At 38.8% G+C, this 16,716-nt stretch overlaps 1 protein-coding gene across 7 annotated transcripts in view; it reads right to left on the bottom strand.

Annotated features, from left to right (window-relative positions):
• RAPH1 (Ras association (RalGDS/AF-6) and pleckstrin homology domains 1) overlaps positions 1–16,716 on the bottom strand; it is a 197,532-nt gene that overhangs the window by 40,759 nt on the left and 140,057 nt on the right. For 6 of the 7 annotated variants that reach the window (XM_027678366.1, XM_027678365.1, XM_027678367.1 and 3 more), the window contains 3 exons: positions 9,600–9,719; positions 6,087–6,192; positions 4,719–5,236 (listed from right to left, as the gene is read on the bottom strand). In XM_027678366.1, coding sequence (XP_027534167.1) covers positions 4,719–5,236; positions 6,087–6,192; positions 9,600–9,719 — 744 coding nt within the window. Of the gene's footprint in view, positions 1–4,718; positions 5,237–6,086; positions 6,193–9,599; positions 9,720–14,744; positions 14,783–16,716 lie in introns of those variants that run through there. The other variant, XM_027678363.1, reaches the window with a different exon arrangement.

Here is a 16,716-nt window from a genome sequence, read left to right as displayed (position 1 = left end):
TGTAGGCAAGTGAAGTGTCAACAAGTTCATACAAGAACCATGGCAAAATTGCCATGAAACACAAACTCTGTTTCTCCTTGTGCCCCTCTCTAGTTTTCCATTTTATCCCACAGGAGCTATTAGCTAGTACAGATTTATCTATGTGTGCTGAGCTTACATGACAATCCCTACTAACTGTCATGCCTCCAAACCTCCCTTTTTTCCCCCGAAAGAAACATTAATGTTTACTCTGTACTGCTGCCTTCTCTGTCAAGTGAAGCAAAGAACTTGTAGCTGTAATGCACTGGCAGTCAGGCTCCTGTCATCTCTTTTACATTGAGCCTAAACCTACAACGAATTTAGGTAAAAGCTAAAAAATAAAATACAATTTAAAAAAAACCCATGCAGTGTTACTGACTGCTACATTTTGCATTATCGTCATATGTAAGCCAGAATCTCTCAGCTGTGCAAACTGGGTTACAGACATAAAGAACTCCATCGAGTTGGGAGGGCGGGGGTGGTGCTGTGCTGTGCCAGACCAGATGGCAGACTTCAAACTTATCTGCAACCTCTTCACTGAGTATGTGCAAGACAGGAACAATGACCGTCCATGAATGGACCCTTTCACCCATCAGACACAAACAGCTCCATGAGCATCATCAACACATTTGCTGCTTGCTTCTCCTGTTGCTCTAGCACAGCTCACTGAAAACAGAGACAACTCCTCGCTGGCAGAGGGGCCAAAGGAAGAAGGAAAAAGATAATGTTGGTGGAAGGGACAAGTTAGTCATACAGTCATCACTTCCCCTACTTTTAACTCATACTACTACTTCACTTATTCAGTCTACGTTCAAGTAAAGTATCCCACATACAGAAACAAAGCTTGTAAGTGTATGTCACTCATTACACAACTAAAAACACAGAAAATTAAATGCAACCTACCAATTTAAGAAAGAATACCGTTCAAGCAAGGATCTGGGAAATCATTTTGCTAAAGACAAATTTCAATTTAACGAAAAATTTTGGGGTTTAGGGTGGGATAGAAACAACTTTTCTTCTTATTCAACAGTGCTTAAGGGGGACTTAGGACAAGAACATAAGTGCAGTCAGAAAACACTTAGTACCATCAAGACAAGATCTTGAGACTACAAAGCAATAGTCTTTGAAGACATTAACGTTCACAGTGTCTCAAGAGATAGTGTTAAGAATTGTTATTAAAGAAAGAAAATAAATCATGATGACAACTAATAAACCCACAATTTTAGACAATCCTGGGAATTCCAGAACTTCAACTCCTCCAAAACTGGCATAAAGACAAATTCAGAAGGAGAACAAGGATGGTCCTGGCCAATAGAACCACTGAGAGTTATCATCTATCATCATGTTGATGTGTCTTCAACCCCAGGAGGTTCCTACAGCACAGGCTGCTAGGAGGAAGAGGAAAACAAGACCCTACCTTGCCTGTCCAAATGCTCAGGCAAGAAGTTCTGAATAATCCAATACTACCAGTATGTGTATTCCTGCTCTCCCTTCCAGCCTCCAGCACTTGGCTACAGCCCTGATCAGACTCCTCTGAGCCTCCCCAATTCACCTAAATAACACAGAATGAGTCCCAAAACAGAAGCAGTAAGTTTTGGTATGTTAAGGACCAGTAAGTGTCAAAGCTGGGACAAGGGAGGAGATGAGACAGTGTAGGCAAGAACTTTGAGGAAGGAAGGATGAGAGAAAAGGAAATTTATATCCTCCATTTCTGGTGGTTGTGGAGTTGTAGCCTTTTTCATAACATTGATCATTATTATCAGTCAGAAAGTATACTAGACCACACATACCTTCCACAGGTCAGTACATGGCAGTTCTTTTACTGGACTTTCCTGCATTTCCAGGTCAGAGAGCTCTCAAATACAGAGTAGAATTATTTTTTAAGATAAAATACTGAAGTTAATAACTGCAAAGCTTAATTTCCTTTTTCAAACAAGCATTTCCTCCCATCAAAACTGTCTTCCGTTTTACTTAGGAAGAGCATAACATCAAGTTGCAGAAGGAAGGATGACTTTTTAAAGTACCTATACTGCCTGGAGAGGACAGAAGGGATCGGTCAAAAGGGCAGAGCTGCCAAGACACTGCCCTCTTTGATAAGAGCCACAGCAGCAAAGAGAAATTTTAAAGGTCAGCTCAACTACAGGCAGCCTCAAGAAAGACAGGCAAAAGAGCTAACTTGAAGCACTATGTTAGAATAACAAATCTCAAAACAGATCTGCTATGGCCATGAGGAAATAGCCTCTCCCACTTTCTGCATAAAAACCATTTGGATTTTTCCCTACATGGGCACTAGGTCTTCTTCAAAGGCTATTTCCTCAGAGGGATGTTCTCTATTAGAAACAGCACCACTGAGTCAACTGTGTAGGTGGGAAGGTACAATTCAACCCTATCAGTAAAAGGTGTTTTGGTTTACGACCCAGCCATGAGGATTAACAAACCCTTAAACTAGTTTTCGGGCACTAAACAAATGAAAAAGGAAGTAAAAGCTTTGTTGATATCCAATGATTCTTCCAAAGAATCCATTTAAAAGGTGGATTTCATTCAAAAAACACTATCACAGAATCTGTCCCAATCTCAAAAAACTAATTTCCCCTTTTCCATTCATCAGTGATGAGAAAAGAAAGCTAATTCTCAGTAAGAAGTCCCATCCCATCACGGAACAGTTTTAATACTGAATAGCTGAATACCAATTCTGTAATCCTGGGGAAAATGTCTCAGAGTTGAACACCTTCCTCAGGCTACTGAAATTCAAAAGAAAAGACAGAGTAAAAACAAAGCAGCACAGTTAATGAGTGCAGAGGTTTCTGCTCTAAAGAGGGGAGAAGAATCTGGCTCTCAAATTACCAACATTTCTGGTTACCCTCTTCAAAGGAATCATTCTTATCAACTTATCTGGGAAGAGAAACAATAGCCACATTCTTATATGAGAAGCAATCACTGGGTATACAAAGGCAGTGCTCACACGTCCTTGAGAAGAGCTTTTGGGGATGATTTTGAGCCTTGCAGTCAGTGGCCAAGAAGGAGCTCAGAAAGCAACTGAGAAAGCAACTGCAACACTTGCAGTGATATGGATTAGCTTCCTGCAAAGACAAAGCCTCTGTCCCTTCATTCACCAACAACAAGTTACTTAAGTGAAGCAGGTGGTTTCATGATTATTCATGACAGAAAGAATTGGTCTATCACTCCTGAAGTAAAAGAGAGAATCTAGAAGGAGACCTGCAAAATCAACTGCAGAAAACACTTTGCATTTTTAAAAATTAAGAAATGCAATGTTCTTGTTTTTCTTGGGCTATTCAAGTTAGAGTGACTAATTCACATAAATCATCTTTTTAGCCTGAGAAGAGACAAAAATGCAAGATTGTCTAATTTTTTACATAATAAAAAGATACATATAACCATGAATAACAGTCAGAGATGCAAAAAAACCCGCAAAAATAAGCCTTGTCATAGCATAGAAAGAAAATGATTGACAAACAAGCAATATAATCAATGACTGTCATAGGCTGGTTTGAACACTTATAGGCCTACAGCAATAATGCAAAGGTTTGCATTTTAGCGTTCCAAAGTGCAAAGGACACATTTCTATCTATGTTTTAATTCACTCAGTACAAAAAATTTCCAGTAAAAAATCATATTGAACATCAACTTTTTATACAAAAAGGAAGTTTAACTAAACCATCATTCATTAATTTCTCACCATTTCAAATAAAGATTTAAACTGAAGTGTGACCTTGATGAGTTGATCATTAGACTGATAAGCCTGCATCGTTCACTCTACATCACATGAACTTTTGCTGCAGATGTGTAGAACCATGCTTTCAGCACTGCTCATTCAAATTAGTGTTAATTATTGATTAGAATAAACTCAGCTTGTTCCAGTTTTCTCTCGTCAAAGGGAACATGCATATTAGTACAACTGACATTTGAACAGGTCAGATTTCTGTTTCAGAGAATATTTCTACAAGATAGCTTCTAGTTTAAGTTTTCAAAATTCACCATAACATTTTTCCCATTTCCTCTCACAAGTAACCAGCACTTTCAATGTTCACCAAACTGGCTTTTTTTACTGAAGTTGCCTCGGTCATTAAGGAATGTCAAGGCACCAAAATCCCAAATTAACATCTGCTATTGTTGTATTGCAGCCCAGTTGTTTTTCTGTTTTGTGCATTGCTTCAAAGAGGTCTCCCTGTCATACATTAAACAAAAATATTAAGTAGCAGCAAATTATTGGTATAGTATAGCTCCAGAGAGGCATTCATAAATTGCTCCATGTGTCTGAGGTATTAACTGTACTGTAACAGGAATGCAGTTTTTCAATCGCACTTTCTTTTTTCCACAGATGTGCACTCCTCAGATTTAAATTAAAAGCAATATATGAGACTTACTTAGAATAAAAATATTAACTACAAAAAAAAATTAAAATGCATGGTTGGCTTAGGAGGAACAAGAAATGCGGAAAGCTCTTAAAAAAACTAAAACCAAACCACATTCTTTAAAAGAAGAGCTGCCTTGCAGACAGAACCAAAACCAGAGAAAGTAGCAGCTACAGCAAGTGCAGCCCATGCAGTTAGCAATCTTAGTCTTTAATCAACCCCACTGTGCTGCAGATGTTTAGCTAGGAGTTTTACCATGGGGGGGGTGTCTAAGTCTGGAAAAAAAAAACCAAACCGAACAAAAATCTTGAATTAGTGACACTCTACCTCAGTGATTGGTTGCCCCTGTGACATCAAGTCCAGTTCCTGAGGTCTTGTCACCTTATCGATATCCAAGGAGTCCATGCTGGAAGCTGCAGAGGTCATGCTGGAGCGGGAGGAGTTACTGATTGAGCGCACCTCAGCATCACTCACTGTGCCAGCAGATGCTGTCCTCCTGTGCTGAGCAGTAACCACTGGTTTGGTGTCTTCTGCAATGGACTGTTGGGCTGCCTCATCCATGCTCAAAGAGGCCTTCTCTAGCTGTGCAGTGATGTCATCCAAAGACACGTTGGCATGTGATGGTTTAGTCACCTTACCAGAGGAGGAGGATAATCCTTTCATGCTGCTGTGCTTAGTAGAAGGTCGACTAGCAGGTGGTTTTTGAGTTTTGGATTCTGGGGCAGGACGTTTCACTGCAGCATTGTTTGCCGAATGAGACCCGATGCTGCTGAGCTCCTGTTCTATGGAACAGAGATCAGCCATGAGGGCATCCAGATCCACAGTCTCCCCCTGATTCAGGGCTTCTGCAACAAACAACAGTTGTCAGTATGTGCAGAGATTTCATTTGCAACTCTTCACTTTATGTTATCAAATCTAACAGTTAGGGTAAGGGAGTAAAGGAAGCAGCATTTTCTTTTCCCATCTGTATTGCAAGATCTCTGTTCACTGTTAAGCAGAAGTTCATTTGCACTACTACTCTTGATCAGTGCACCTTTCACACAATTTAGGTTAAACACATTTGCCAGCAAAAGAAATCTATGAGTGTACAGATTACGTTTGAGAAGTTAAAACTGCTTTCCTGTGAACCGATTTAAAAATACATCTGCAGAGCATCATACCTCAAAAAAGTGCAGGTGTTTTGCTAAACATTTTCTAAATTGCAAAAGCAATGCAACTGCTTTGAAAGCAAACAAACCAAAAAAACCCCTATATATATATATTCAAGCTTTTAAATTAAGGTTTTCTGTATTACGACCAGGGGAAGCTATTTTAAGACAAGAAAAAACACGATTTTTGTTTAACGTGAAAGCATTCTGTACCTATATTACTGCATCCTGTTCCATGAAGCAAGATGCAATTTCTTCCTGGTTAACAGATACACATTAATTCATTCTTCCATGAGACCAGACCGCAGAACATGCTTTTCTGTACAAATACTAGACTGCAGTTCTCAGATACTAGGCACTATAAAATATATACTGTTTTAGTAGACTCAAAATTCTGGCATCAGAAAGCAATGCCTTCAGCAAATATGTTCTCACTTCAGCTAGAAGTGTACTCAAATGCTCTTATATTTTAACCTGTTTTCATTTGTAGCTGGAATAAGGTTTTTTTTCTTAAATTAATATTTGAGGGGTAAATAATTCAACAAACCATTCAAATTGTACATGGAGAAGCGATATGAGAAGTTGGCAAGATTGGTTTCCTGACGGAGAGGTGATCTCTTCACCGGTGCCACAGGCTTGTCCGTATCCAAACTCTGAAAAACATCAAAAAATGGGCAAAATAAAGTTTGACGAGGAATTGAACGAGCAAATCTTTAAGACGAATGACAATTCATTTTCTCCAAGAGAAATTTTTCAAAATCTCCCAGCACATAAAAAAACCCAACCCTCTTTTTCAGGCTTTAGACTGAAAACATACATCGTCATACAACAGAGATTTAGCTTCAGATATGCAATAAAGAAAAGGCATTAAACACATTCTGGTTTTTGCTGAATCAAAGGAAGGAAGCATATTCCACATGCTTTTTTAAGTGGTGTTACATACTAGCTCATTTTGAAACACAGGCAGCTGGCTTAGCTGTAACAATTTCTCTGCAGCAAATTGGGGAAAGTTCTAAAGACATTCAGCCTGTGATACCCTAAGATATGCATCATTAGCTTATGAGCATAATCATGGCATAAGCACATAAAAACATTCAATGAAGAATTCTATTTTATTAAAAGGGATTTTAAATTGGCTAAATTCAGACTTTTTTTCAATGAGCCTTTCATGTGAATAATGTTAATTTGTGAAAGCAATCCCTAGCCAGTTTATGTAGGACACATTTTTTTAGAAAAACTAGTATAGGTTAAAAATAGAGACACTTTTTTATTTCTAATCTTGAATTGTTATGTTATGAAGGCTAATGTGGGTATAATATATAATGGTATAATAAATACTGGGATTTGTGTAAGTAGCAAGCACTACTGTGATCCAGCTGGTGACCCAAGAGGTACATGACAGGGTCAGGAGCTGCTGCCCCTGGAGTGGCAAGTGTTACATGGGGAATCCAGCTCTTGCCATCACTGAAGCTCAACAGGCCTGCAGAACATGTGAAATGACGCAGTGCTTGTACTGACAAAGATTTTCTGAAGATATGCTTGTCTGAAGGAAAAGTATCTTCTAGCTCCAACAGAATAAAGTTTCTCACCTAAACTTTTTATTTTCATTTTCTACATCTTTACTCAAGCCTTTGTTAAAAAATGAAATGCACTATTTTTTCCCCTAATATTTATTCTCACTGAACTCCCTTCTTTCCTCAGCCTGGTCCGAACTTAATCCCCTCCCCCAGCTCCCAAAATCAATTAGTGAGTCAATCATCACTTAATGAGAAGACAGTGATGAAGCCTTGTCTTCCATCAGATGGAAAGAACCTCACCTCTGATGAAGCTTATGTGTTGTCCCAGACAGAATAGTGGGGGAGGGGTGTGGAAAAATCTATCTATAACCCTGGAGACAGAAGAGGCAAGTTAGGGCTCATTCCTTCAGACTGAACCCACAGATTGCTACAAAAGACGTCCTGTAAAGCAAATCTATCCTGGTTAAAAATATCTAAAATGTGTTTTACTGACCTTAATAATAACAAAGTTACTTCACCTTCTTGAAAATACATGTGATATTCTCTCACTGTCACCTGAAGCACATAATAAATTACATTGCTAAAACAGCATTTTGGAGAACTGCTAAAAACTGAAACAGCACCAAAAGGTTAGTTCTGAATAATCGTGAGAAGCAAGGTAAGATTTCCTTCATTTAACCTGCACCATAGAGCAGGACAACTTAAGCAGTATAAATGTTAATCCACTGTGCCAAACACGGCTCGCACTCGCTGCAGATTTGCGACTTCATTTTATAATGCTTTTGTTAGACCAACAGTTAAAGAGGGCAAAGTGAATTCCAATGATCTCATGGGTATTTTAACAATTTCAAATCTTTAAAAAACCACTTACATCTGGAGAGGAATCTGGGTCTTACTTTAAATCCCCTTAAAGTAAACATTTATGAAATCTAAAAAGGAAGTTAAAGTTCAAGGATCTCAGGATCTCCTACTGCTCTTGGAAGTCCAGCTGATAAACAGCAACAAATGCTGAGACTACAGGAGAATGCACTTTAGATCTCATTAACTCTAATCACCCCTCTTTATTGGGACTTCATTAGGGTTGCATCAAGATCTGATCATTTTCCAAATAAATTAACTGAGACACAACTAACTCCATGAACTTGCTTATACAAAACAATATGAGGTCAAAGTTTTGGGGGAAATGTCATTTCTCAATAGTTGCAAAAGATAGAAGGGCAACTGCCAGGCTATGTTGCAGACTGTGTTGAAGAGCAATATGAAGGTGAGAAACAACCAATGTGGGTCTCCTGTTAACTACCTATTAGTAGGTTTCAAAAACTTTGCATGGACCAGCAACAAATTGAGACATGACCCTGAAATCTGCACATCAACAGTGTAGCTATAACCCCCAAATAAAATATGCTTATATTTCTGGGCTGCTAGACATGAAAAAGACAGGGCAGAGAACAAGAGGTTCGAGACCAATTACCCACTGTGCTCTTCTGTGAAGATTCTCATTCAAAGTAATTTACAAAGCCCAAACCTTCAAAATGGTTTTCACTTATCACTAAAAATCCTTCATATAAAGTTAAAAACACAGTAAGAATTAATATATAAAGATTCATGTCATACTCTTCCATTCATTTCAAAAAGCAGGATTCTTTATTGCCCTGCATGTACAAGTTCAGAAAAAAAATTAGTTTCCCCTATATGCTGTATACATTTAGAACCTGCAGGCAGAAACTTAACCAGAAGATAACAGAGATGAGCCTGAATCTGAAATTCTGTCATCAATAGCTCAATTTTCCTTCAGTCTTTGGGTAAGATGAAGATGAGAAAAACTGCCTCTTCTCTAGCTTAATGAAACTTCAGTTACCATACCTTTGCTTCACTCCACATGATAAACAAGGAAAAGATTAAATATGCTATTCAGGAGGGCCAGCTCACAGAGCTGAAAAATCCCTGCAAGCAGCCACAGAGAAATGGCCTATCACCCCAGGATAGGCATACCAGGCAAAACGCAAGAGCTGCTTGTGAAGGAAAGGAAAAGCACTGGAAAGCTGAAGTGCCAAAAGAAGATGTCCTATCAGCTGCTTCTCTGATGCAGGAAGAGTACTCTGGAACAATGATGAGTCCTCTAGGGTGTATCAGGTCACTTTACCATGTCATGAGTGGCAATGTTCACAATTTCCTGTTCCTTACTGCTGTTCAGGTGCAACAAATAAATGCTGTCACAGCTGGACAACTCAAACCATGTTTGGAGACACAGCCTATCTCTAGTCAGCTAAAGCCCATGTTTCTTTATATACACAAGGACAAAATACCAATTCCGTAGTTTCCGGAAGGAATCATACCCTTTGGGAAATGCCAAACTAGAAAGTTGTGAAAAATAAATTTAACAACCTTGAGATGGGGAAAAGAAGCCAATTTACAAACTTTTAAGGAGTACTGAACTGGTCACAGGCTGAAGTTTACCCTGCTGCAAGCAGCAGTGCTGAGCAGGTAGCATCCAACTGAGAAGAACCATAATACTTCAGTAAGATGTTTGAAATATCCCTCACCTGTGTGAGTTTGTCCAGTTCGCCCAGCCAGGCCCCAAATATCTTGTCCAGATCCTGGTCTTCCTTATCACTATCTTCTTCTGCACCATGGTCAAGCTCTTCATCTGACAATTGCTCCATCTGAAAAAAATAAAAGTTTGATACTGAAATTTTCTTATCAGTGTCTAAGAAAACTGGTGTCAGCTACTATATTTCTGAAAAAGTATTCCAAAGTCAAAACACGTCAGTCCATTACCTTTCTAAAAACTGCATACATTCATAGTTTGTTATCCTGCTCACCAGTGACTTAGTATGAAAGTTGCAATGGATAATTACAAAGCCATTTTTGCAGCTCGCTTTTGTCAGAACCATGCAGAAAACGATTAAGAACAGAGTTCACAGTATTTAATACACCATCAGAAATTATTTCATGCTGCCTTGCATGTGCATTCACTGCCAGCTATTGTTGGCAAAATATATTGACATTACATTACAAAAATCCAACTCTTGTCCAAGGAATTCAGCTGACCACAGTTAAGCAACACCATTCAACCCACAGGAAGTGCAGTCTCACTGCACTGCAAATAGATCACTCTACACATCCGTAAACAGAAATACCTAAACAGGCCACAGAGAATGTCAGCAATACATCCCCTGAGACAGTTTAAATCTTGGACACTGACCAGATCAGTTCAGTGATACTGCACAATTTTTATTCAACAAAGAAACTCCTCCCTGGCAGCAAAGAGTCACTGTAACATTTATCAGATCCTCCTTCATTCAACAAAGCTGTAACCAAGATAAAGACTTAATGTTCTCCAAAGTTTAACTGTTATTACCCCAAAGAAAATTAACCTTTTGTTAAGCAAGCCTCTATTCTTTTCTCCAAACATGTCCTCCAGCCCCTTTTATGGAGCTAAGACACACGTGCCTTTCTGGGTACATACACACCAACAAAGCCAGGATCTGATTCAGAACATCCTTAGGGCCGGGGGGGCGGCACAACAAACTAGATAACAATTTGGGAGCTATCAGGCAGCACAAAAGAGTAAAGCCTGGACATGTGCTATAGAATGTCCAGAGACACTTGAGAACAGATCACCAACAAGAGCAACAAAAAATGAATGGTGAGTTGTACACCTTGATTTAGTCAAGTCAAAGAATCACAGAACATGCTGAGTTGGAAGGGACCCACAAGGATCATCGAGTCCAACTCCTGGCCCTGCACAGGATCCTCCCCAAGAGTCACACCATGTGCCTGGAAGTATAGTCCAAATACTTCTTGAACTCTGTCACGCTTGGTGCTTTGACCACTTCCCTGGGGAACCTGTTCCAGTGCCCAACCACCCTCTGCATGAAGAACCTTTTCCTAATATCCAACCTAAACCTCCCCCGACACAACTTCAGGCCATTCCCTTGGGTCCTGTCACTGGGCACCACAGAGAAGAGACTAGTGACAGTCTCTGAGTGCCTGCCCCTCCTCTTCCTCTCACAAGGAAGTTGTAACTGCAATGAGGTCTCCCCTCAGTCTCCTCTTCTCCAGGCTGAACAGACCCAGTGACCTCAGCTGCTACTCATTGGCTTCCCCTCAAGGCCCTTCACCATCTTCATTGCCCTCCTTTGGACACTCTCCAATAGTTTAATATCTTTCTTATATTGTGGTGTCCAAAACTGCCACAATATTCAAGATGAGGCCGCCCCACTGCAGAGCAGAGCAGGACAATCCCCTCCCTCGACTGGCTGGCGATGCCTTGCCTGATGCCCCCCAGGACATGGTTGGCCCTCCTGGCTGCCAGGGCACTGCTGATGCATATTCAACCTGCCATCAACCAGGACCCCCAGGTCCCTTTCCACAGCTCTGCTTTCCAGCCTCTCATTCCCCAGTCTGTACGTACATCTGCAGTTGCCCCAGCCCAGGTGCAGATTCTGGCATTTTCCCTTGTTGAACTTTATATGGATGGTGATTGCCCAGGCCTCCAACTTGTCAAAGTCATGGGCTATATAGTTGTTTGCTACATAGTTTTCTGAAAGCATCAGTTTAAATTTCATAGACTTAAAAAAAAAAACTTTTTAAATGCTAGTCTTCAGGAAAAGACGAATCTTAGCCTGAAAGACATCACAGTGTTGCAGAGTTGAACTGATAAGGAATGTTATGAAAGAAGATACAGGTGATCTCTGAGAAAAAACTGTTCAATCTATTTTTCACTTTATATGACAGTTGTTCATGCAAAAATACCTCCATGATTTAAAAACAGCCTTTCCTTATATTTATATATTGCTTTTCACTTTCTCTTGATAAAACAGGGAACAGGAAACTTTAGAGGTGATCCATAATTCTGAGGTCAGCAAAAGCCAATGCCTCCCATGGATGCAAGATACTGCCATCCAGTTGCTGTAGGCAAAGCTGCTTCAGTTCACTACTGAGATTCTACTTTAGTGGCAGAGCACAATGCAGCTGCCTACCTTCAAAGGGGTAATAATATTAAAGCTGATTTGTCATGGCACACTGCACTGTGCCAATGCTGAACAAATTAAATTCACCATCTGAAGCTCCTTTCTTCCAACACTTGCTTTGAGTCCTGCACTCTAAGAAATGGAAGGAAACTCTTCCTAACATCTAAGGGTGATGTTGAAATTATAAAAAACCACAAACCCAAGCTGCATCCTTCCACCAAGACTGCATCATTTGACAACATACTATTTTCCAGTGTCTATATACACTTAAAATAAAGGATTTTTATTTGAAAGCTAAAGGAAGTTATTAAAGCATGCCTTACAAAATATGGCAATGAATTGGCAAATCAAATAAATGGAAACTATGATACAAAACAGTCAGAGCTCAGTATTTATGGATACTTTACACTGCTAGCCTTTCCTTCTTTGAGCTGTTTTTGATGATCTACAGTTAGGTGAGACTTGTTTTGCAGTGGATTCATTCTATGGCACTGTTCATAACTCATGCTTTCATTAAGAGAGGAGCTTGCTCTTTTTACTAATATTTCTGAGGATCTGAGATGTGGAAAGCATTCTCAATTTCCCATAAACTCTTGCTTTACCTATTTTAACTTGGCATCAGAGACACTGCTTTGATTCCAGTTACTCTGAAGACAGAATTAGCAGCCTAAAGAAAACTTGTACCAGTGAAGTACTGTTGTGTCAGCATGTCTGGCACTAAACCCTGTAGTATTTGCCAGCTCCTTGTAGTCCCCACCCAAGCTTCCTAACATCAGCTGCATTTCCTATGAGCCTGTCAACATTTACTTGCAAAAGGCACACAGAGGATAGTGTCTCACTTAAGAAATAGCTAATATTAACTTGCTAGTTCTGTAAAAGGAATTTGTCTTAGCACAATTCCACTACCAGAAGATATCCCAAAGGACATTAATTAAAGAATTAATTCAATAAATCAAGGCAGAGACAAAATGCTCAGAAAACAGTATCTGAATTTTTGACATAAGCACTCAAAACATTAACAACTTATAAAAGAGTACACATTCCAATTAAAAACGTCAAATTTTCCTTTTACAGCCATTTTCTTCCTTGCTGCTGTTGATCATAGTAACCACACACCATACTTTAGCACATTATACCTAACTGGGAGTTATCATACCTTTCTAAGGATACAATATCTTTCTTTATAACAAGAAAGAAAAATGACATAAGGAGTGGGAGGTTGTGTGCGTTTTGTTGGGTTGCGCTTTTTTGTTAAAGGAGTCATTTAGAACTAAATCAGATGTAAAAAATGGAAAAGGGGTAATTGTTCTAACGTGATACCCTAAAGTAAGCCACTCAAATTCTTAAAGCATTTGCAGGGTAGCAGAGTTTAAGTAGCTTTTGTTTCTGCTTAGCTCACACCAGATGAAGTGCCAAAGGAACTTAAGGATTCAGTTATTTTTCAACACTTCACCTCCTATTCAGTTCAAGTGTCTGTCATAATGAAAACGAGCAGCATCGTTATGGGATACCTACATAAAATACAGTACTGATATGGTACAGTCTTCCATATGCAAGTAAGGCCTTCTGCACTGAAGTGTGGTCTATGCACTATTTCGTTATCAGCTACAGACTGTGACAGTCTGTATCATCTGTTTGAAATGCTATTTGAACAGGCAGACTCACAATCACCGTAAGTCAGCTATCAAGTTTCCAAAACAGTCCATTAGAATTGTTCACATTTAAATGCATGAAGCACCGTATACTCTATCTTATTCAGGAAAAACTGTTAAGGCTTTCATTAGAAGTTACCCATTGCAACATTTAATCATAACCTATTATGTTAAATTACACTGTAAAAAAAACCCTCACCAATAATTTAGAGGGAGAAAAAGAAAAATTTACTCTTTCAAGCTGATTCTTATGCAAGCCATTGTAGTTTTTAGTACACCAGGACAATCATTAGATGATGTGATGTTAAAACACACAAGGAAAGATGGAAAGCCCAAGAACAATGCTTCAAACAGACCATTTTGACATTTTCATTTCAAACCATTGCAGAACTCTGAAACTAAGAAGCAGTTGTCATCAGAAAGCAACAGCTTCGGGACAGAGTTAAGTTATAATCAAAACTGTACTCGCTGAGACCCCATTCTGTGCACTCGCACGTTAAGACAGTAGTTCCTACCTCAAATCAACCCAGTTCAAGACAACAGAAATTTTTATTACATTAACAATATCTCCTAATAAAAACACTCTGCACTGAAAAAAACCCAGATATAAAAGAATCAAACTGCAGGATTTGTCTATACCACAAGTAATTAATTATGGAAAGATCATAAGAGAAATAATAGAATTTGTGTCCAACCGGCAACACCAATGTGCTTAAAGGGTCAGCTACAAGAATGTGTTTATTCACTATAATTTCAGAGGCACTGTAATTAGAATTTTGAACTAGAGATGCTTAAGTGTGTTCAAAAACAACTGACAGCATAAAACCCTAAAATGAAAACATATCATCTTTCAGGCAACTGATGTTTTCACCCCCAACTTTTCTTATTATTTAAATACAAGCTTCTACAAGCTCATGCTTATTCCTGAACTAAGGATTTGCTTCCTAAAAACAACTATGGAATTTGTTACAAAGCTATTATAGAGATGCAGTAGACAATACACAAATGTTCAAAACACCATCTCAAGAAGTAACTGGTTTTCTGCATTTTAAAAGCTAACCTCAGGAACCAAAAGGAACTGCATTGCATACTCTGGTTTGGGAAACATGCTCTGTCTGCACCTCACCTGGAAATCAAAATTCCCTTGTTTGTGATCGGTCCTGTGTCACTGTGACAGTATCCATTTAAGAAGTTGTATGTGACAGAACACTACAGTAATATACTGTACAAGCACCTAGGCACAGTGTGCACACATAATTTCAAGAATAAGATTCCAGCAGGTTTTCTTGTCTAATATTTATTCACCCGACTGCTTAAAGAAAAAGGTTACTTAAACAGAAAAAAAATTGAAATGCTTTCACGACAATGACAGCCAAAGCCTGCATCCATGTTCCGTGTTTCTATACATTTTATTAAAGTCATGGTAAATAATGAAAGGTAGTTTGAGCACATACATTATTTGTTTCATATTAATAATCTGTCCACATGACAGGGACCAATCAATTCTAGTGCATTTTTCATTAAAAATAAGAGTCTTATGGTATAACTGACACCAGCATTTCTCCTTTGAACTTAATAAGCAGCACACTAAGCCAGTGACACAGTGCAGATCATTTGCTTTAGTATGTCCATCTTTCTTCTTAATAAGTATAAAGTATTCTGAAAGTAACTACTCCTGAAAAAGATATTTGGAGGGGGATTAGAAAGTTATGGGAAACTCTTTGTGCATTATCCAATGTTCTATAACCCAGTTTACATTAAGAGTAATCTAGATGAAAAGCTGAACAAAAGAGCATTTGTTTTCTTTGAGCTTCAAATAGCGTAGGTAATACATCCAAGGCTCCTGCAGCACACAAACATTCCAATGTCTCTCAAATTCAAAAACTGAAATACAAATCTGTCAGCCAAAAAATTCAAATTCAAAATGTCCCAAATGAAAAAATCTTATGTCAAGTGAAAGCCTGCTTCAATACACTATTTTGAGCCAACTTTGAGTTTGGGTTTTTTTTTAAACCATGCTTCAGGCAATAGTTTTCCAGACTTGTAGTCACAAAACAAGGTGAAAACACACTTCATTAAAAGCAAAGAGACCTTTTATAACCAATACACTGAAATACTGTGGGTGACCTCTTGAGATCCTGGACGGCAATGTAAGACCCAGGAAAAAATAGTCACACATCAATAGACTGAAGATACATTTACGGTGTGTGAAGCATTCACTATTACTAATGCATCTCAATACTGGGTCACTAGATTGGATTCAAGTCTACTATCTGTTTCCTGCCCTTCTTTCCCTTACTCCCCAACCCATGAAGGATGTTTTCCTTACATCAGCGCATTATCTGTCACAATTCAATTGATCTGTCCTGTCCATCTCAACTGCATTCCAACTATTAAGGAAGCAAGGGACTCAGCATTGCTCTGGAAAATTGTTTTTATTTAATTTCATACTTATTTTTTAAAATAAACTAATTAGTAGCAACTTGGGAATAGGGCTGGCAAAAAAAGGAATAAATATTTACACACATGGGTTCTTTAAGCTGTTCTTCCAAACTAAAATAAGGCACTGTACTTTAGCAATAGATACTGTTCTTCAAACAAGAGGAAGTCAAGAGCGGACTGTGAAACGTACAAGACTTATTCAGAGCAACTGGGGGAAGAAAAACAATTCCAGAATACACTGAAAGAGTTTTAAAAGCGATGTGCAGTTTGCACATATTTGTTTTTTAAGACTTTTACTTTATATCAGGCAGCTGGTCTAGATTGCAGAAATCCAGCAAGTATGAAAACCAGGCATCCTCACTGTATGGTCTTATTTTCAGGTTTAGCTGAGAGATGCAAAACTGGACAGCCCACAATATTCCCTCCCTTACCCACTGATCTGTGCAACATGCAAGAATGCATCTTTGAAACCACAGAAAAGAAACATTCATGTCTGAATATGCATGTTTTGAATTGCAGACAGGCCAGAGTTTTATTAAAAGATCAACTAACGGCTGCTGAAAGTAACAGTTATTCAGTCAAAAACATAC

The sequence above is a fragment of the Neopelma chrysocephalum genome, unplaced genomic scaffold (assembly GCF_003984885.1).
Source record: "Neopelma chrysocephalum unplaced genomic scaffold, ASM398488v2 Primary Assembly neopelma1_44, whole genome shotgun sequence".
Taxonomy (NCBI): Eukaryota; Metazoa; Chordata; class Aves; order Passeriformes; family Pipridae; genus Neopelma; species Neopelma chrysocephalum.
This window is presented reverse-complemented; position numbering and strand designations above follow the sequence as displayed.